Here is a 22,369-nt window from a genome sequence, read left to right as displayed (position 1 = left end):
CAAATGGTGGGATCTAGAATTGATCATCTTGAGTGAGGTATCCCAGAATCAGAAAGACACACATGGTACATACTCACTTATAAGTTTATATTAGACATATAACATAGGATAATCATACTAAAATCTGTACACCTAAGGAAACTAATCAAGAAGGAGAACCCCGGGTAATGACCATCAATAGTCATTCAGAAAGGCAAAAGAGATGGACATAGGAAGAGGGAGAAAACAGGGAACAGGACAAGAGCCTCTGAAAGACTCTACCCTGCAGAGAGTATCAAAGCAGAGGCTGAGACTCATAGCCAAGCTTTTTGCAGAGTGCAGGGAATCTTATGAAAGAAGGGGAAGGTAGAAAGACCTGGAGGGAGCAGGAGCTCCACAAGGAGAGAAAAAGAACCATAAAATCTGGGCACAGGGGTGTTTTCTGAGACTGATGCTCCAACCAAGGACCATGCATGGAGAGAATTTAGAGCCCCTGCACAGATGTAGCCCATGGCAGCTCAGTGTCCAAGAGGATTCCCCAATAATAGGAACAGGGACCATCTCTGACATGAACTCATGAGCTGGCTCTTGGATCACCTCCTCCTGCTGGGGGCAGCAGCCTTACCAGGCCACAGAGGAAGACAATGTAGCCAGTCCTGATGAGACCTGATAATCTAGGATCAGATGGAAGGAGAGGAAGACCTCCTCTATCAGTGGACTGGGGGAAGGGCATGGGTAGAGAAGAGGGAGGGAGGGTGGGATTGAGAGAGGATGAGGGAGGGAGCTACAGTTGGGATACAAGGTGAATAAACTGTAATTAATACAAAAATAAATAAATTTTAAAAAGAAAAAATATGAAAAAAAAGAAAGTGGAGTGTATCGTGAACAGACAGTTGGCAAAAGAAAATTGCTTAGATAATTCAAAACTTACATACCTATGTATGTATGTAAGTAATGTTTAAAGTGGTTTCACTTTGGTTACAGGACATGAAGAAATAAAATTTATACTTACTGTGAAGATTTGTCCATGCTGGCTTGCTTTCATAGAATCAAAAAGTGCTGGTAGCCTGCAGAAGGCGGGCAGGGGGATGTCACCATCTTACCCAGCTGTGAAGTTTGTGAACTACAATAATGGCCATGATGGCAAGACATTCCATGGATGCAATAGTGACATGATTGTTATGGGGGTAACCAACAATTTTTTGCTTGCATTCACGGCCCACTCTACACTTCCCTGTTACTGTTAATCCAGCCAAGAACCCATGTTTGGGGACCTTAAAGGTCCTGGGGATGGACATACTACTAGTATGGTTTTGTTAAATAGACATACTATTAAAATTCCTTTTACATTTGTATCTCTGCACCCACGAATAAAAGTAGCTCTCAGACCTTATCAGGTAAAAGTAGCTCTCAGACCTTATCTTTGTGCGGTGGACAGTGGTTAAGGTAGAAACTGACAACTGGCACTATGCCAGTGATCAACCACAAATGAGATATGTCTAGCATCCTCTATGGCCAAGGCTCAGGGATCATAATGATAGAAAAGAAAAGAAAAAACTATTGTAAGAGCAGGATGCAGGTGGAGTGTTGCAGAACATAACAGTATCTTCTAGACTTTGTGCTCATGAACTCGCAGCAGCTGTGAGTTGCCTGTACAAGAGCTCAAGCCAGTCAATATTCTAGAGTAGAACAGGAAACAGTCATGATCCCTGATCCCTAACTGATGACATATGCATAGTTGATGATTCCTGGGGAAAGAAGAATCAATATTCTTTAAGGATATGGCCCCTAATAGGACAACTATGTTCATTTGGCTCTATACCCAAGAGTGTATGAACAGCACAAACTAGACTTTGTGTTTATAAAATAAAATAAAATAAAGTCTACATAAAACTCGGGATGGTGCTGGAGAGATGGAGGTAAATCTTGAAGGAGTCTTGGGAAGGTTAGGGGTGAATATGATTAAAATATATTGTCTGAAATTCTCAAAGAATTAATAAAATATCACATCCAAACATTAAAGCAATTTCTAGTTAGTTTCCTGTTCTAATTTTTTTTATCTATAAAGAGAATATGCTAGACTGTTCTCAGATTCAATTTGATCATCTTCCATAGGTGACACATGGTTATATTTTGCATAAAATGAGAAGGACTCTTGGGTAACTTGGCAGGGGAAGGCAGGCAGATGCAAACAGATTTATCCAAGGAAATACCGTAGTGTGTATCCAGTGTACCATGGTTACCAGACTCTAAATTGTTGCCTCTCTTAGTTTAGCCCGGAAGGATGTGCCTTGATTCTTTTGGGACTTGCTCCTATGAAAGCCTCAGCCAGGTGGCTCTCCCAAGAGAACTCCCATCTCTTGCCGACTGATACTTCTCAGGCCACATGCTGCTCTGTGGCCAATGGGCAGAAGGGAAAGAGATCTACAGGAAGTGTCTAAAGGCAGATCTTGGAGTACTGCTGGAGCTTTCAGGATAAAAGCCTGCACTCTAGCCGCTCCAAAAGGCTAGGCAAGATCACTGGTACCCAGTACGTTAGAGAGACAACAGTGAAAAGAGAAGGAGGAGGTGTGCTGAATGTGGACACATTAAGAAGAGGAACAAATAATGGGCTCCAGTGATGACTGTATCTTTGGGGTGCTGACCTGGGGTTTTAAATAGAGGGCTAAGGGTGTGTATTGTAAGACCTGGGGTCTCACAGCTCAGGAGTTCAAGATTGCGCCCTTCCCAGGAACTCCCACAGACCAGGAGTCAATGCAAAAGCAAGAGGTTTATTTTAACCATTGTGCAATGGGGTCACCCCTGCAGGTCAGCAAAGAGTGGCACCGGGAGACAAAGGCCTTGGGTTTTTAAAAGACAAAGTGTGGGAAATTTGAAGTTGCAGTCTTGGCAATTTAGGATTGGATGAGGAAGCTATAAAGTAAGATAATTGGTTAGTCTTAGGTGCTCAAGCTTGGCCAGTCCTACCAAGTGTGGATGCAGCTGCAATTGAAGGTGGGGGTGGTTAGCTCATCCTTGAAGATCAGGGCTGCGGGCTTTTGGCTGGAGGTCAGGGGCTACTCAGAAGGATTGAGGCCGTCTGGGTTGGTTGCTAAGAAACACTATCTCGAAGACAAGGGTCTGGTCATTCTTTTTGCTGAGTGAAGGTCATTGCTTGCTTGCCTTTTTATATATCTGTCCTCACAGATAGGATCACATTCCTCCATTCTCTGGAAAGCTACTAAGAAGCTTTAGCTTAACCTGGACCTAAAACTCAAAACTATAGGCTTTAAAAGACATATAGGTTACAAAGTTAGTCTGACCCTTTCAGTATAATTAGCTATCCGGTGAACCTGTACCCCCATCACGGATCTATCATTGTCTCAGGTATTTTTTGTTCAAGGTGGTTTCATCAGCTGTTGAAACCATGTAAAAATCTCTTCCTGGGAAGCAGGAGGGCTTCTTCCTTTTCCTTCTCCTAGCAGGACATTTCCAGGAAAATTTTTAAGTCTTTGAGTTAATTGTTTCAACAGTCTGACAGCAGGAAGGGAGGGCACAAAAAAAGTGTCTCCCTGATCTACCTCCTCTCCTCACAGGTCAGTTGCAGGAATGGGTGGACTCCTGCCCATGCAACTTCCACAGTCTAGAGCTCACTTGTTCCACGTGGAAAAAGCAGCCTTGTGGTAAGGGAAAAGCTTGCAGGAAAGAGGAGGGAAGGGGGTTTGGTGAAGATCCAGCTGTCATCGCCACCCAGCTGATTCAAGTCTCGAACAGAGACCAGATTCTTCAGTTAATAGCAAATGCTGCTTGTGTTTGACATCTAGAGGCATGGAGCCACATGTCTCCATTCCATAGTTTTGCTAAAGAAATATCGCAATTAAACGAGTACCAGACTAAACTCTGTTAAAGGTAGAGCAGTCACAGAAGCAGGAATGCAAACTGTTTCCGGTCAGTTTTTGCTCTGATGAGTCACCTGGGGCAGACTCAAGGATACTGTGACTCAGGACCAGTCAGTCTGAAAGCCAAATGCTGTTCTGGAAACGTAGCGATTCTTGGGTTGAGTGAAGCTCTAGATCTTTCTAAAAGGAAGCGGATTGCAGCGCCTGACTTCTTACCCTTTGTTAATACCGTTAATATAAAGGCCGTGGAAACCCTTGCTGTCTCTGCATACAGTCTTGTGTCCTGAACTACCTGCCATTTCATCAACTAGAACTTGTACTAATTTCCACCTTGGTTGTAACAGGATTTACTGGCTGAACCCCTTGATTCATGTTCCATTGTCATAAGTGGTCTCTCTCTTTTAAAAATTTACTTACTTATTCACTTTACATCCCTATCAAAACTCCTCCTTCATTTCCTCCCAGTTCCACCCTTCCACCCTCTTCCCCTATTCCCTACCCCTTCTCTTCAGAAAAGGAGAGCTCCACACCATACCAACCCACCCCAACACATCAAGATACTAAAGCACATCCTCTTCCACTGAGGCCAGACAAGGCAGCCCAGCTGGGACAAACTGATCCAAAAGCAAACAACAGAGTCTATGTCACAGACAGCCCCCAGTCCAATTGCTAAGGGACCCATATGATGACCAAGTTGCCCATCAGCTACATAGGTGTGGGGGCCTAGGTCCAGTCCATGCACGCTCTTTGGACAGTGGTTCAATATCTATGAGCACCCATGGGCCTAGGTTAGTTGACTCTTTAGGTCTTCTTGTGGAGTTCTTGTCTTCTGTGGGTCACTATCCTTCCTCCAACTCTTCCACTTGATTCCCAGAGCTCCGCTTATTGTTTGGCCATGGTTCTCATTCTCTGTTTTGAGCCACTGATGGTTAGATCCTTTCAGAGGACAGTTATGCTAGGCTCCTCTCTGCAAGCATAGCAGAGTATCATCAATATTGCCAGGGATTGGCCTTCTTTCATTGGTGGGTTTCACATTGGGCCAATGGATGGAGCTAGAAAACATCCTGAGCAAGGTAACCCAGACCCAGACCACATGGTATGCACTCACTTGTAAGTGGATATTTTCCATATAGTACAGCGTAACCACGCTACAATCCACAGACCCAAAGATGCTAAGCAACAAGGAGAGTATTCTAAGGAAGGGAGAATGCTTGACCCAGAAGGTGAAATAAAATGAACCTTGGAAATGGATAGAGAGGAAACTGGTTGGGAGAGGGATTGAAAGGGGAAATAAGTGGGGATAAAGTAGGAGGAGAGCCAGGGTAGGAGGTGAGAGGGCTAGATGAGAGAAGGGAAACATATTGGGGCGCATCTCTGTGACAAGCTGGAGACCTGTGACAGGGTAAGCTCATGGAGCATATGAGGGTGACTGTAGCCACGACTCCTAGCAGTGTGTGGAGACTGACGTGGCCTCCTTTTCTAGCCAGGCAGTATTTCCAGTGGAGGGAGGGGACACCAACCCACCCACAAAACCTTTGACCTAAAATTTACCCTCTCTACAAGATAGAGATTAAGGGAATGGCCAACCAATGCCTGGCCCAACCAACTTGAGTGGTCTCTCTTAGAGGACCCATTCTTATTTGCCTATTCTCCCTTGCCTACCCAATTCTTCAGTGTATTGATGTTGTCTTTTATATGTATACATTTTTTTAGAATGTGTATAGCTTCATGTGTACTTATAAATTTATATTAATACTAGTGGCTTAGAACTCCTTCTGTCACATCTATCACTATCATTGTTTCTTCCTTTGTCAATATGTTTACATGATTTGCCCATGTTACTGTTTCCAATGTTGGGCTTTCCTTGAACAGACTCTGAGGTAGAGACTGGCATGAAGATAGTTTATTAGTAATCTCCTCAGAACTGACCATTGGGAAGAACAGAAGGAATCAGGCCACATAGAAGAGAAGCCAGCTGGAAATTCCTAGGAGCTGGAAAGATGAGGCTCTGAGTCTTGAAAGAGGAGACAGCAGGACACACAGAAAATTGACATTCAGTGTGTCAGTCTAGAATCTTCTCCTTCACCTTTAATGCACAACCTACTCTAACGCATTACCTGTCTGCCCAGATTCCTTGACATAGAAATTTATGTTATGTCATTTATTCATGGTTTGTCCAAAGAGAATTTCTGGGGTTCTGGAGCCCATTGTTCTTAGCTTTGTTCTCATCAGAAGTGCATAAGTGTCTCTGGGCCTCACCACCATTGTCACTACTGTCTCTCCAGGTTGTCCAATACTGATGGATGTGTGATGCTAAATTTGCACTTGTAAAACTATCAATGACTTTGAGACTATTTCATATGCTTTTTAATCTCTCATGTTCCTTCTGTGAATTATTCAATTTTCTTTATCAAGTTTTCTTTTGGGTTCTGAAGAACTATTGTGGTCTCCTTTTAGCTGGCGAACAATCTCTTATAGATTTTGCTAATGATATCTAAAGAACTTAAACAATACTTTTAGGTGTGTTGGTTTCTGTTAGAGCATCTAGGTTTTAATTAATCATATTTCCTCATTCATGCTGTCTGTCTGTCTGTCTCTCTGTGTCTGTCTCGTTCACACATATGCTCAGGTATTTGTGATAATTTTGAATGATCACTTTAATTATATAACAACTGTGTAGTTTTTAACTGAGGATTTTTGAGAGTGGCTAATTCTTTTTTAAAAACACCTCTCTCTCTCCCTGCCTTTGTGTGTATGCCTACTATCATTGTTAAACCGATGGCTTTAAGCCTTAGAGTATTTTCTGCCATTTCTGAATTGTAAATTCTTTTTTACAGTCAGCTGAATTTATAAAGGAACGGCATCCTGATTTCTTTCTACCCATCTGTCCCCCTCTCTCATTTATCCTCTCTTACCTCCTCCAGCCTCATCATTCTTCTGTATTAGTCAAAATAGGACTTCTGTAAATTAGTTTAACAACTTTGTGGCTGTTCTGAAGAACTTGATTTTACCTAAAGCAGACATATAATATTTCAGAAGCATTTTTCATACAAGAATGTAAGTTCTGTGGTCATATGATGTACGCATAAATGGCATGGTTCTGAGTGGGTGCATCCTTGGGCTTTCTCTTCATTCTATGCCTCTCACTCAGGAGGCAAACACACCCAAGCTAGACTGTTATCTCTCTCCAGGGAGCGTTTATGTCAAAAGAATACATTCTCAGCCATCTGTCTTGGGTTAAGACTTCCTGTATACAGAGCCAAATCCTTCAGTGGTCCATATTGCAGAAGCTCCCAGTGGGGCTGATGGTGCAGGCTCAGCCTGCTCCCTCATCCCAGCCAGCACACAGTTTGGAAACTGTTACCTTACATTTGTTATTCTTGCCAGAGGTATGTCTTCTTTATTGCACCCAGAGAGGCACAGGCAGGGATACCTCACTCCTTCATGAGTCTAGACACAATATTTACTAAACGATTTGAGAAATCTGGCAGCAAAACCTGGTCTATGTGTGCTGGATGCCCAGAGAGACTGCCCATCTGTGAAATCTATCACTAGAGGTCTTGCTACTGAGAACTGTTCCTACTCCACTTGAATGCACTTCCTGAGTGGGAGGCTCCTGCGAGTAAGAGAATCTGCTTCAAGTTGTGTTTGGGTCAAAATGTGTTAGAAGTAGGCTTTGATGATCACATTCTAGCAGCTGTTGGGAAAGAGAGAGTGTTCACGGAGAGCCCTTTAGAACCAAAGCCCTCTTCTATGAAGTGACAGAGTGATGCATTTGTATAAAGTGAAATGTTACTTTATCATTTATCCACAAAAGGAAAATGCACAGTGCAGTCTTTCTAGTGTCTAAAAGTCTTGTCAGAGGCAGCTCGTGGCTGCCCATCACCAGTGTTGTAGATAAACAGCCACATTTTCCAGGAAGCAAGCTGCTTCTTTGTGATCCAGTTTCCCTCCTCCTACCCCATGTCTAGCTAAATCTGATGAACACATGGAAGAGCCTAGTACTGCAAAATTCCACAAGGCAAGACTTAGGAGCTCTCTGTAGCTCATGAGAAGTGTTAGGAGCCATGCAGTGTTAGTTCCAAATGGGCTTGAGGTCTTAGAGCCAACTTGAGCAGGTGAGCAACATAGCCTTGAGTGATAAAAATCCGTGTCCAGGTGGGAGGTTCTTACACCTGCACCAACACGCACCGTAGTGCCTTCAGGTGGTGACTCCCAGGTGAGACTTGACAAACTGCGCTGGGGGAAAGAGAGGAGAATTGTGGAGTGAACGCCTCTAGGGGAGAAATGTAGAGAAGAAAAGAAGGCTAAGGTCCTTCCTGAGCATGTGACCTGGTTTATTGTCTGCCGCTGCTGGAGGCTTCTGGGGTTTAGGCCCGCTATTATCTCAAGAGTCTGTGAACTCTCTTGTATTTCTCCACAGATGTTGCTCGTGGCTCCAGATGTGCCTTCATCGTAGCTCTCACAGCAAGTGCAACTGTGCGCTTATTTATGAGACCATTTGCTTTTTTTTTTTTTTCCTTCTCTACTGCTCTGTGAATACAGATACCCTGTGAGGAGGAGCTGTGGGCATCTTTGGGCAATGGCTAGATAAGCGGGTGAAGGCTCCACATTGCTCTGGGTCCCCAGGTGTCCAGGTCCCCAGAACACTTTTAGGTGCCAGGACATGGGGGTCTACAAAGGTTCTGAGACCATTTTTCTGGTGTCACTGTTCTTCTGGGAGAGGAGACATGTTTGCCCTAGTTTCTAAGTGCGTATTTTCACATCGTGCGCTCTCCTGCTGGCTCTTAGTCACTCCCTGGCTTACATTTTTAACACAATTCTTTTTAATTTTTGAAACTGTAGTTATTTAACCAGGGGGTTTTCATGCTGTACGTGCTGTGTTTGGGGGGCTGGGTTTAGTCCAAGGCACTGGAAAGGGAGATAGCGCGTGTCATCAGCTCTGGCACCTGCAGGTCTGGCTTTTGCAAAGGCAACAACAGACTTTCAAAAGCTGGTATTTCTCAATGCGGGCAGGCACAGGGCAAAGTGGGACAAGCACAGGACTCAGAACATCACGTTTAGGTGTCATCAGCTGCGTGGCCTTGAGCAGGAGACCTGCTCGCTCTGGGCTCAGCTTTTTCACTTATGAAACAGGGATGAGGGTATTTTTCTCCCCAAGTCACTGAGAGAATTAGATTGGAAAATGCTGGTAAAGCCTTGGTCCCAAATAAATCCATATAAATGTGTATACATCACCTCATTGACCTTCTCCTTTCCTCTTTTCCCGCAGTCTCCACTGAGAAGGCAAGGAGGCTACCCATCACCCAGTGAATGAATGAGTTCACACAGGGAAGGGATGCAGAAAGATCTGAGTGGATGAGGGTGTGACCCACCCACACTCCTTATTACTTTGGTGAAATTTACTTAGGGGGTACCCAAAGGTCTGGACACTGAGGCAGACATTTGAAAGGCATGTTATCTCACTTAATCATCACAAGAATGCTTTAACTAAGGTTCTATCATGAACATCGTACAAACGAAATGAAAGGTCAGTGAGACCTTTCATGGTATAATGGTATCATAACCAGGACGTGATTTTACTAAGGTGCCTGGAAACAGAAGGGCAAGTGTATGTGTAAGTTGCCAAGGTGAACCAATAAAGGACCACTCAGCAACCGAAGGCTTCTCTGTCTCTTTATTAACTCTGTGATGCAAAAGAGAAAATATAATCCAGCATGACAAATGTGTTGGTTTCACATCGAGTGGGAACAATGCGGAGTGTATGAATGATGTGTTTGTGTTGGGAGAATCTGTACCCTGTTGTAGGATGGTGGGGGTTGGGGGTGGGATTTGGTAGGCTATCAAGAGAGGAAGGGAGGATGATAAAGCTGCTCTTCCCAGAGAAAAGAAAAAGCACATCGTTTTTGACATCCACCTGAGAAGGAAGAAGAGAAGAGGATGCTGGCAAGGGATGGACGAGAAGGCGGATGGGACCTTCGCAGATGTCTACAAAACATTAGGAAAGCAGGAATGCCTCTTGTGACGTGCAGCAGTTTGCTTGTCATGTTCGGTGTCACTGATGGTTCTGTCATGATTTGAATTTGTGATGTGTCCCCCCCCGGGTCATTATTTGAATGTTTGGGACCCCAGATGCTTGTGCTATTTGGTTGATGTTTGGGGAATGTAGAGGGCTGGGCTGGAGGCAGTGGGTCACTGTAGGGTGGGTGTCTGGGAATATATTATTCCTGGATACTTCCTGTTTGGAAGTCTTGGTTATAAAGTGCACATCTCTCCACCAGAAGCTTCTTTTTGTCCTAATATCCTTCCCAGGCACATGGGACAAAGATTGTATAAACCGAAACTTACAAAATTGGGAGCCGAAGTTACCCAATCTTTGGTGTTTTAAAAGTTTCCGCCGTCATTTGTGATTTGAATTTGTAACGTCCCTCATAGGATCCTTACCTGAATGTTTGGGACCCAGATGGTTGATTTTCTGGGAATTAAGAGGGTTGAACTGGACATAATGAGTCATATATATCACATATATATATAGTATGCACACACTATACATATATACACAGAGACGCTGACCCAGACAAAGCAGCTCACAGCCTCTCGTCCCACCACATGTCGGAATAATAAAAACTCTCGGAAGTCATCTTTACTGTGAAATTCTAAAATCATATTTATTCACCAATTCACAGAAGTGTTGTAGCGACCACCAACATGAATCAGTTTGTAGGCATTTACAAGCCAAGGCTGAAAATAAATATCTGTCTGTGTTGAATAGGCATCTTAACAAATCACTCAGAAACTGCAAGAATTGAAGTTGTTAGAAATTTAGAGTTTGGGATTCAGGCATGATAAGATCACAGCTGACGGAGGAGACTCAACCGGTTCCCCAAGAGGTTATTTTCCCCTTAAATCTTTATGTACATGAATGCTCTCAGCACCCTTCGCTCTATCCGTTAGAATCTAGTAGCACAATTAGGCAGGAAGAGGGTGCCAAGGAAAGGGGTGGGAGAAAAGGTTTTTCTCTGGTCCCCTGTGACTGGGCAACTTTACTGACCAACAACATGTTTGGAAGTTAGATTCAATTTTCTATGAATTCGTTAAGTCCTTTTAATAAGACATTTCAAGGTTTGCATTGTATCAGACTCACACACACACACACAGTAACAACGTAGTTACCAAATAAATACATTTTGTAGACTAAGGAAATTAATTCTTGGAGGCAGCTCAAGAGGCTCGGAAGTCTGCTGTGTGCCAAGAACATGCTGGATAGTAGCCAGGTGAAGCTGTATCCTGGTAAAGAGACTCCAGCCTCAGTGACCTAACGGCTACTGCCCAGTCAGGACAAGCGGAAGGTGATTCCATACATTCCAATGAATGTGGCTATTTTTTCTCTGTAGGGTGAACTCCAGAGAGGCTCCAGGAGAGCAAGGCCTATCTTGGGCCTTTCCCATGCACTGAGGTTGAGGAAGGGGGAACAAACAGGCTTTTCCTACATGGTTTTAAAGTGGTGACAGCGTTCGTATCCAGAGGTGGGAGGAGAGAAAGGCCTGAGATTGGCTACACCTAGAACCTTTATATTTAGTCTCATCATTAATGATTGAAGATGATAGATTCGAACAGTATTTGTCAAGTGCTTAGGGAAAGGCAGAGACAATGGTAGGCTGGGCAGACTCTGTAGGAACGGCATCGTGGGTGTTATTCAGATATGTTCTAAATGTGTGCAACACTGTCACTGTTCACTGCCCCGAGAGCCAGGCCCAGTGTCAGCTGCTGTCCGACTACTGCACAGCATATGGGAATTCACATAGGTTTCTCTACACTACGAGAGGTGTGTGTGGTCAACCTGCATCTATACGGCTCAGTCAGTTTGGAGTTTAGTGATATACTGAGTCTTCACCAAGAAGGGAAAGGATGGATGCTTCACCCCCAAAAGTTTATGACTCCCGCTGTGTTCCAGGTACTTTTCCCAGGGCTTTGAGAGCTAAAAGCAAATAACAGTAAGAATAATCTAAGGTGTTTAAAGGAGAATTAAAATTTGTTGGGACTAATGACCTCTCTGGTTTATATCTTACTTCCATATTATAGATATCTCTATATATGTACATACATATATATTATCAGAAGCCCTTCACCTAGTTAGGTCTGGTACTTTATACTTAACACTCAATTTCCTAAACTAATACCCCAATCACATCATTCTGAGTCTTTCTTACAGACATTACATTGCCCATGCAATAACATAACAAGGTCCACTCTATGGGTTTCCTTCAGAACAGCTGGCTTCCATATAAGCTTTCTTCTTTCTAGTCTCCATCTGGTTTTCTCCAATTGCCTGACATGGCTGTCCAGCTCAGGGCATCATCAGCTCTTTCTTGGAAGCAGATGAGTTTGGAAACCTGGTAGGTAGATTGATCTGTCATCCGCTTCCAGTGGCTCTGACTTGTAAAGCTACTGCAGCGATTGTCTCTATGGTCACATGGCTACATTTACCCATGATTCCTTTCACACATGAATGCAAATTTAAATACAGAGCAGTACCCTGGCTTTCGGGTTGCTCCTGATGCTTTCACTCCTGATCGACTTCCAGTTCACTCTCCAGCTCTTCTATCACCATCTTTTTCAATATCTCTTCCCTTCCTTTTCAAATGACTCACCTGGGTGCCAAGTCTAATGTCCTTTCTCTAAAACCTTTGCTCTATTTCTACTCCCTGGAGTGTATGTGGGAACGCCATCAGCACTCCCACCAGGGCGCCTTTGCATCATGGAGAGTGGGGGGTGGTGAGAGCCACACCCCGCCATTCCCTGATGGCCAGGATAGATGCACTTTTGCCTCTAAAGATGTATGTATACATTTTACTTAGCTATGTGACCCATGGATCCAGTTGCACCCTCACTCTTGGGCTCCCAAGGAGTACTTCCAGAGGGCAGTCCTCTTTGCCCACCCGCAACTGATCCTTTTTCCACAGTGGTGCTGGAATGTAGACCTAAAAACTGTGGGTTGATTCTGTCTTTGCAAATAGGTATCACCTCTGAGCTTCTTTTTCTTCTTTTTCTCTGACAGTTCATTCTGCTGGGGGAAAAATAGCCCTCAATAGGTATGTGTTTGTGTCCCACCTCCGCTCTGAAATGCTAAATAGAAAGGAAAGGGTCCAGGTAACAGAGGTGCATTTTCATTCCCAGATAAAAGAAAACAGACATTAAAGCCAGCATGATTTTGTTCCTGTGATTAATGCACACCATCTGCATTCTGGAGTCTCTCCTGTCTGCTGCCCTCTTCTCATTAGACTGTTGGGGACTCAGCCACAGACCAATGCATCTTTGCACAGTATATCTGATAGAAGGGGCGGGACACGAACCAAGAGCTGCGCTCTCTAACCGATCTAGGCTCCGTCCCCCCAGTTCTGTAACTCACGGGCGTGAAACAAGTAGGGTTCAAGTCTTAGCGACCCTTGCTCCTGGCTCAGAGCAAACAAGTCCCTCCCATGAAGTTCCATGAGGAAGCACAGATATCGTCACCTGCCCTACCCCTCTCCACTCTTCTCCCATTTCTGCTAATTTTACAAATGACAACTTATACACAAGACTAGGTTAGAGGAGTCTTTCTCCATCAGGGCATCTTAACGCTTTAAACCATACTCATTCTCTGAGGCCAGGTGATCTCTCGGATTCTATTCGATCCAATTTGTTGAGCCCATGCCTGGGACACATTGGTTACAACCTTAGAGAAGGACCAGGGTCCTGGGACACATCAGTTACTCTTCTTGCCTTGGGGAGGTGGCAAGTGGAGACAGAGAGAGTTGGGGGTCTATACTAGTTCCATAGTTATTTTTCTAGGGTACCCGGGAAGGTGGACTATAGCTCTTGGCGTGTGGCTCTACCTCAGGGTATGCCACAGCAATGGTTCAGCAGTACCAGTTCACATATTTTGCTCAAGGCCTCCATCATGTGTCCCATTCCTGTATGGTCTCCTCAGGGATGATGTTCTAGTGCTCACTCAGCCCCTCTGTTATCCTGGCTGGATCTGATCTCCTGCCCCAAGAACAAACCATCTCCTTGTCCTGCATGAACAAACCTGCCAATAAGAGTCCTGAAGAAGAAGGGTGTCAGCAAGGACTTTACTCAGAGAGGCCAGGCTGTAAAAGAAACAATCCTCTATTTGTTTTCCTTCTGTTTCTCACAGGTGAATAACTGGCATGTCCTATATTTTCTTTTCTGTTCTTTCGTTCCCCTTTCTTCTACTAAAAAAAGGGGGGGGCAGATTCTAGCTTCTTAGAGATGTGTATTCTCAACAGGGTCTCTGAGCTGATCTCAGGCTTTCTTTAGAGTCCTTAGGGGGCCCAGTAAAAAGTCTGGCAGGAGGGACATGTTTCTGAGCAGGCCAGGGACTGGGTTTGTAGAAACTCAACCTTACTGGTTCTCCTTGCTCTGGTCCATTCCTCTTTCGTGCCCTGACGTCTGATCATGACCCTGAGATCCCAATATGAGGCTAGACTTAGGTCACAGGCACAGTGACTGATAAAACACCAAGGAATCCCAGCTGAAGGTTTATGGTGACTACACCATAGATCTTATACCATAAATCAGACCTCAGGTGTCTGGGAATTCTCCCGGGTCAATGGTTGGAACCTGGTACCTACATAGACTACAGGAATGAGATTTTCACTGGAGATGAAGCTGCAGTTTTGGCTTTTCTTCTTCTTTTTCTCTTTCTCCTACTTTTAGTAACATGTGTTACTATCCTTCCAAAAGAAGCAAATCTATTTCCCATCCAATTTAGTGTCTGAATTGTGACTGCATTCCCCGGTCTTACTACAAATGAACTACTGCAGTAACTCGGGAGTGTCCTTGAATGACCCTGTTCTCCAGCTTGTATGCTGTGAGCCAAGCAGCCTTGGTACTTGTCTAGGCTCATTGCTGCAGTTTCGCTGCTTTAACAAAAAACATGGCTTTGAAGGATGTTGCTCAGTGGACGGGAACAGGGCAGGTGGCCTCCCTAGGGCTGGGTGGCTTCACTGCAACCCTCCTTCAACTGTCAGCCCCTCCGCCCCAAGCCCCTTAAACCACTGTTCATAACTTGCCTGGTCTACTTGCCCACCACCATTTAAGGTCTTCCTCTGTCTTAGTTTCACCAAATCTCAGCCCATCATTATTTCTGCATAGAGGGAAAGGCTTTCTTCTGGAAGTGACCTAAGCCGTAATAACTAAGGAGCATTTAGGAATACATTGTTCACTCTCCTAAAGATCTTCCCCGTCTGTTCACGGAGGCTTTTCAGCACTGCTAAGGTTATGCCTACCACCTGATGGAAAATGGGATGACTGCAAGGCAATTTTCCTAACCCTAAACTTCTGCCCCTCATAGTCGTAACTGTTTGTGGACAACCCCTGACACTACAAGACCAGGGGATCCTCACAGGTAAGGCTCTATGCCATCCTTCTCTTTTCCCCTGTTCCTTGGTTGAGAATCAAGCATGCATGGGTGCTTGGCAGGGACTGGCTGAGTTTGTTGAACACAGCTGCAAACAGAGACTCCCATCTACCAACCCACTGAACACAATTGCTCTGTGATTGCTCTCTGATGTGCTAGGGCAAGTGACTTCTGTCTCTTTTTGCTACCACGGGACAGAGTCAAGCTTGGCTTCTAATCCGTAGCTGTTGTAAAACCAACTCCCCTTTTCCAACCAGTGTCAGAAGGAATCTGATGCTGAATAAATGCATAAAGTCAAAACAAGTAAAGACAGGCCAATGAGGGTGCTGAAGGTGACTTCAAAACTTGCGCTCCTCATTTCTTTTGCCTACAGCTGGACAATGGAAAGTGGCGATGTGAAAACTAAACCTTGCCAAGGGCTTTGGCTTATCTGCCTCGATAAATGTCTGGCACTGATAGAGAAACCTGTACCATCACAACCTGCCCGGGGAACATTGCAGCAGGCTTCTGGGATCCACTTCCTCACCCCCACCCCGAGGCCACATGTTAGGTGAACATCATCCACTTTTCTCTGACAAATTCCTTTAAAGGATTAGACTTATTCCCTCACAATTTTTGCAAGGCCTATCTGGTTAATTTAAATGGGGAGATGATTAAGAAAAAAGCGCTCCTTTCTTTGCTGCTAATATTGAGTCATAGAGGCAAGAAGGATGTTAATTTTGAAGTGTGCTGGGTAGGGCTTTCTGCTGATTGTATTGCTATTGATTCGAACAGCCACAAGTCTTTAGGATCATTTTTAGAGCAAAGACATGAGCAGGGCTGAAATGAAAATCAGTCCCAGATAATGAACACTCCTGCTTTAGAAATCATGACAGCCTGAGCCCTGCTTGGGAAGGTGCTAAGCCTAGGGAGTTTCTTGCCTCAGCAGGGGAGGGAGTCGGTGCTCAATGCCAGTTCCCTGGGTCCAGGCATCTAATCCTTAGGAATATTTGTCTGATTTCATCAATTCAAAAATAACAAATGGGATTTTGTTTGTTCGCTTATTTATTTATTTTGCATTTTCTCCAATCTCCTGTGAACATCTAAGAGAGCTTTAATGAAAGAGCCTAGAATTTTCCAGCTGTTCAATTCAAGGCAATGGCCACTAGGGAGCTGATGGATGGGAGAGCTGATGTAGTTTGCTTTCTCCTGGGAAATGGGGGAGGGGGCCTGCTTTCTGTGTATTGAGGGGAAGAGTCTGCCTCACATGGATCTGCCTGGTGCTAGTTTTTTAGTCTTACAGGCTAAGTTTTCTGTGGAAAATGAGAAACAAAGAGAGTAAAAGGTTTAAGACATGAAAATTCAACGAATTCAAATTGCCTCTTTTTTTTTCTTCCAGTATCATAGATCAGTTTTACTGGAAAGTAGATGGACAAACTAATTGGAATGTTTTTTGTTGTTGTTGTTGTTGTTGTTTGTGTGTGTGTGTGTGTGTGGTTATCATATGTAGTTGCTTTTATGCCAGAAGGCAGAATTTAGTAGAGTTAACATCAAAACCAAAACAGCTACCAAACCCTAAGTCTTTTCTTTCCAGATGGGTCCAGATAAAGTTTGCTGATGAGATACATGGGCAGAGGGCATTATTTTCTTACAGTGGCGGTCACAGTGTCCCCGGATGACACATTCGCTTGTTAACTTCAGCGACTTGGGTCTAAACCACACATGGCAGGACAGTTGGTTAATTCGAGAAAGTCCTTGCGGAAAGTGCTGCCACAGAAATCACATTCTTTCTTTTTCTTTTTTTTTTTTTTTTTTTTTACTTAAGTGATTCGGGGCCTTGGTCAGACTGACCGGATTTGCTTAAACATGCTAGAATACACTCAGCCTCCCTTGAGAGACACTTCTTCGATGGGTTTAATGGCATTACTCCACTGGTGGGACCCACTCCACGCTGGTCTCTCCTAATCTTACCCTCTTCCTCCTCCTCCCTCTCTTCCGAGTTACCGGAGACTGTCAGCCGGTGACCACACTAGCCACCGCTTCTCCTGGGGCTGAGGCTGCCTCTGCTTGCTGGCTCACCCCTTCTGAGAGGTCACATGGGGTCGGGGTCAGGGTCATCTGGGAGTTTTGGTTTCAAAATACCATCCTATGGGGACTGGAACATGCTAGTGTGGTCAGTAGCTTGCACTCTGTCAGAATGTCTGGTGGGAGGCATAGGCCATTCCCTACCACTCACTTGGATACCTGATGAAACTCATTGTGTTCTAATGTCCCCCCACCTTACCCAAGGTAACCAAGTGAGTGTTGGGAACAGGACAGAAACCTTTTGTCTCAGTGTCATTGTTTAGAGGCCTCAGCTTCGGAGATGGCATGCAGACTGACCTTGTGCCATGAGAGAGGGGAGAAAGGCTTTGGTTTGTTATCACCATCACTTCCCTGCCAAATGATTCCAGTCACCGAACGCCTCCTGAACCGACACATCTTGGCTGCTTTACCCAAATGCTTCCCAACTTCCATCTGCCTCTTCTCTTACCACCCCCCCACCACAAAACATAAAGGTCTACTAATACTCCAAACAGATCACCCAACCATAAATGAGTAATGCAGCCACAAGAGGTAGCCCTGGAGGCATGAGAGCGGCCTTCCACCCAATTGGAACAGAAAAGCCAGAGCAAAGTGCTCTCATAAACTCTAGACTTAAATATTTGCAATCAAAATCTCATTCAAAAAGGATTGGTTTTAAACATACAAAGTGTTCCCTTTACTGCCATAATTTGGGGAGAATTCAGTAGCTCCTAAATGCCTGACTGAAGAATGTCTTTTTATTTAAATAATAGGATTTTGAAGTCTAACCCATCCTCTAGATTTTTCCCCCTGTAAATGTGCAGAAATAGGCTGACAGAAAAGGGGGGATTTGATTGGGGCAATTCATGGGAGATGTGTCTATTTCCTTTCAGTGAATATAAAATCTAGAGCTTCTTCAAGGAGAAAAAAAGAATTAGGGCACTGGTTGAGTTGGTGAATGTGTTCCTCTTCTTCCAGCGGCTTCTGCTGCTTCCTCCTCTTTCCTCCTGTGTAATTTCCATGCCTGCTAGTGTCTCTTCTATAACTATAAAGTCCTCTGTGGGGGAAGGTCTGTCTCTCTCAGCTTCATCCTATTCCCACTGCTGCTTGTAGAATGCTTAGCACATAGTGGGTGCTCAGAAACACATGTTAATATGAAGATGAGTAGAACCATAGACCAGGAGCAGAAGGCAGTGTGTACCTTGGGATGACTGAGCAGGACACTGACTCTAGGAGCTTCGGTTTGCTCATCACAAAAATGTCCCCAATAACTGTTTTCTCAAATATGTCACAGGATTATTTGTAGGCTCAAGCGGGGAAGATATGCACAGAACACTCCAGGAGATGTAAAAAAAAAAATAACAGCATAAGGTAGATCTCCCCAGACTGAAGGTTGCAAAGACCTGGTGTGGATCCTCCCTGCCTGGAGGGCTGAGGAGAGGAGGAGAGGACATCAGCTGTCATCACTCCCTGGATGCTCTGTTTGGATGTCACAGGGACTATTCAACATTCAGTGGAACCTGAATGCAATGTGATGAGAGACCAACTGTGGACCAGGGTCAAGCCCGTTCAGGGCAGAGTGGGATGATGGAGATGACTACACAGACTGGGAACAAAGAGGACCTTGAGGTGTTCGAAACAAACATGTCCTCAAAGCCTCGTGGAACTCTTAGAATGGCCCTAATTCTTGCCTGCTATTCTCTAGGCCACAAAAGATTGCCCACTAGTTACTATAGCAACAATTCTCCTTCCGATGTGGCCGCGTTGGAATAAGAGATGGAAAAGTCGTCCTTATTAAAATAAGAAGAAAGAACAAGAAATTAGGGTTTTGATATATTTGCCCTCTATTCAAAGCATCCCCCTTTTATGAGAAGAAGAAAGAAGCAGCTGCTATTATTACAAATATGCTTTGAATTCCTTGCAGTTAAATGTCCTAACTTTCATCTCAGACTGCTAGAGCCCGTATTTGTTCTACTACATCTGAAAATGATGTTACTTCCTCAAGAGAAAACAGTAACACAGGAGATGTGGGACCACAGCCTGGGTGGTGACAGCCTTGTCAACCTTTAAGCTGTCTTTATCTGGGGGGTAGGGGGAGTATAGCCATACCGAGCCCAGGTCAAAGCAGCTTTCTATCGATCATGAAGCCTGGCTAGGTCACCCCATCCATCTTTTCTTTGGCTCCTGGTAACAACCATGCCTAAGCTGTCACTTGAGCAGTACCTGTATGAAGTGCTTCCTGGGCCCTGTGGTTCTGCATGGTTACAGCCCTAGGTTGGGCAGCCACATGGGTTTAGACATTCCCTAGACAGGTTGGAAGGCTGGTCAGCAAGCCCTAGGATGAGGACACAGTCTACTTATGGGCAAAGGCCAACTAATTCTTGGTTTTGTACTTGTTATATACCGATATAGTCTCAGAACGAAGTAAAAAGAAAGGCTTTCCAAGTTAGGAAGTGTGTGTGTGTGTGTGTGTGTATATGTGTGAGTCTGTTTGTGCATATACACATATACTATGAGCCTTACCCTGGAAACTCAATTATGCCTCAACAAAGACTTTCCTTTCCATTCTTAAGCCCTAAAATCTTAGGTGTATGAGATTTCACTGCCTTCCCTGTATAAAGTAACCTGGAGACCCAGCATAGGGAGGACCTGCTGGTGTAGGTGGAGAAAGGCTACTTAGTCAAGTACATACACAGTGAGTTACAACCCAGGGAGTTTGAAAACGCTGAGCCTAGGGGTGGTAAGTGACATAAAGGCGGAGCTTTTCCCCTGCAGAAAAGAGCAAGGTGTTCAGAACTTGGCAGACTGGGTGGCAGGATTTTGGATGAGCCCAGGGGTGAAGAAGTGAGGGCTACAGGACAATGTAACCTCCCTGCAGTCATCAATGATGGTGTCACTGGGCTCTTGGAACTGCCCCATGGTTAGGACCTAGGCAGTGCCCGAAGCATAGAGGGCAGATTCCAGGAAGCTGATGGCCTTCCCAGACCTGTCATAGAAATCAGAGGCGAGTGTGACAGGCTTGGGCATACATTGGATTGGGTTTTACAAAAGGGGCACCCGGGCTGGTCAGCACACCTGTGGGCACTAGTAGGGCAGGGTGGAATCATCCCACTCCAGTTGGGCTTGCCTGGTGCCACTCTGCCCATGTCCGACTCTGCCCATCCCCTCTTCCTCTTCCTCTTCACTGTCATCAGAGCCACTGCTGCTGGAGCTCATGCCTTCTTCTGCTTCCTCTTCTTCCTCTCCTTCGGTCTCATCTTCCCCACGCCCTGATCCTTCATGTTTCTGGACCCCAAGGAGAGAAATGAAGTATGCATCAAGGACTTAGCAGGTGCCACTTGGAAGCTATGGGCGGCAAACGGTTAAGATTCTTGCCGTTCATTCCACTTAAAGCTAAACCCCTTACTCTCCCCAGAGATAGGATCTCTGAAAAAGAGACCTGGTAAGAGGAAAGTCAGAAAGTCCGATAAGGGTCTAAAATAGCAGCAAATCCCAAGACACATGATCAAGGTAACACATTAGTGTCCACGATGGATGGGCATTTAAATTCACAGCATCATTTCCTGAATCTTTCAGACCCTTTAAATGGAAATTTCAGGTTCTTAACTATTTGCTTTCCAGGGGCAGAATCATGTTTAATCTTGGACACCTTTCCACGTGGAAACTTTGTATCACTGGAAGTTGACGGTCTTCTATGCCAAGGAGCAGGTATGCAGGTGTGCTATCATTCTAAACTATTCTTGTGCAAAGCCCAGTGTTCACCCCCTCACTGTACTGACTGCCCCGTGTGCCATGATTTGTGAACTAAAACCACACCCCATCTTTTCCAGTTCCACTTTCCCTTCTTCCATCCCTCTAGTGATTCCAGCAACATCCCTTTTCAGGATTTATGTTTTGAGTTGGCATTCAGATAATGAGGTGATACGTTGCCTTGCATTGCGACATGCCTCTCTAGATTGCATTCTGTCTATCCACTGTTGCCTCCAAACCATATCCTTTCTACAAGGCCTCCCTTACTCCAGTCTGCCGTAATGACTGGTATTTCCTCGCATGGCCAGCCCCCAAAACTCTACCCACTGAGGCCTCAGCAAGAGCTAATATTACTAGGTCACACACACACATTCTTGAGGCACACTACTGTCTGCTGCTCAGATCCCTCTTGCTTCTCACACTTAAAAGCTCAGCCCTCTAAGGATGGAAATGCAGGGAGCCCCACACCAGCATGCTTTGAGAACTTGAGCCATGCTAGCATGCAGGCTGTGAAACGGGAGCAGGAGATGAGCTGCTGTTAAAACTGGAACCAGGCACGCAATGATCGCCTCTTCTATTTCCCTATGACATTTCCTGATCTTTCTCTGGGCTTGTGTCTTCCACACTAAGCACCCGTGGGTAAAAGGAATGATAGGCTGATATATTGATCAGAGCCCCTGTGTGGTCATAGCTGGCTGCTGGGGGTTATTGGCAAACTGAAATCAAGTGAACTTCCAAACTGTGCTGCCTTGAGTTTAAATGCTGGTTGCCTGCATCTGAACATGATACAACTCTTCTCTCAGTTCCCACCTTGGTAAATGAGGGCGATACTTCCCATTTCACAGGGCGCTGGTACATACAGAACATCTGGTACAGGGTCTGGCTTACGGGGAGTTTATTAAGTGGCAGGTGTTGTCGATGCGTTTTTGTTTTAACTTATTCTTAGCCCTTAAGTGAACTCCGTGGGCCGTCTAATTTGCACTGTTAGCTAATCAGAAATTCAATATTGAATTCCTAAGTGTTAGCTCTGAACTGCAGTAGGGGTGAGGCATAGCTACTGAATGACTGGCTGCTTTAAGACAGTTCTAGTTATGTTTGTGGGGTAGGAGTGCTTCACAGCTTTTAAATTAGAAACCACAGTTCAGAGAGGAATATGGCTTGTTCATGTTGAAAGGACTAACGAGGCACAGAGATGGGAGAATCACTGGAAATGGACTCATTAGACTAGGAGGAATCCAGATCCTAGAGCTAGACAGAGGAATAACTAAGTTGATTAGCAAGAGGAGCACCCCACTCA

General features: G+C 44.8%; 1 protein-coding gene across 2 annotated transcripts in view; it reads right to left on the bottom strand.

Annotated features, from left to right (window-relative positions):
* Positions 1 to 10,499: 10,499 nt before the first annotated feature.
* The window catches only part of Clstn2 (calsyntenin 2), a 583,465-nt gene continuing 571,595 nt past the window's right edge, over positions 10,500 to 22,369 (bottom strand). Inside the window, exons 17-18 of one of the 2 annotated variants that reach the window (XM_060385459.1) lie at positions 20,398 to 20,607; positions 10,500 to 11,835 (exon numbers count right to left, since the gene is read on the bottom strand). In XM_060385459.1, coding sequence (XP_060241442.1) covers positions 20,407 to 20,607 — 201 coding nt within the window. In that variant the 3' untranslated portion in view covers positions 10,500 to 11,835; positions 20,398 to 20,406. The remainder of the gene's footprint in view (positions 11,836 to 20,397; positions 20,608 to 22,369) is intronic. The other variant, XM_060385458.1, reaches the window with a different exon arrangement.

This window comes from Meriones unguiculatus, chromosome 6 (assembly GCF_030254825.1).
Source record: "Meriones unguiculatus strain TT.TT164.6M chromosome 6, Bangor_MerUng_6.1, whole genome shotgun sequence".
NCBI lineage: Eukaryota > Metazoa > Chordata > Mammalia > Rodentia > Muridae > Meriones > Meriones unguiculatus.
Note: the sequence above shows the minus strand (reverse complement) of the source record. Positions and strands in the feature narration are given on the sequence as shown.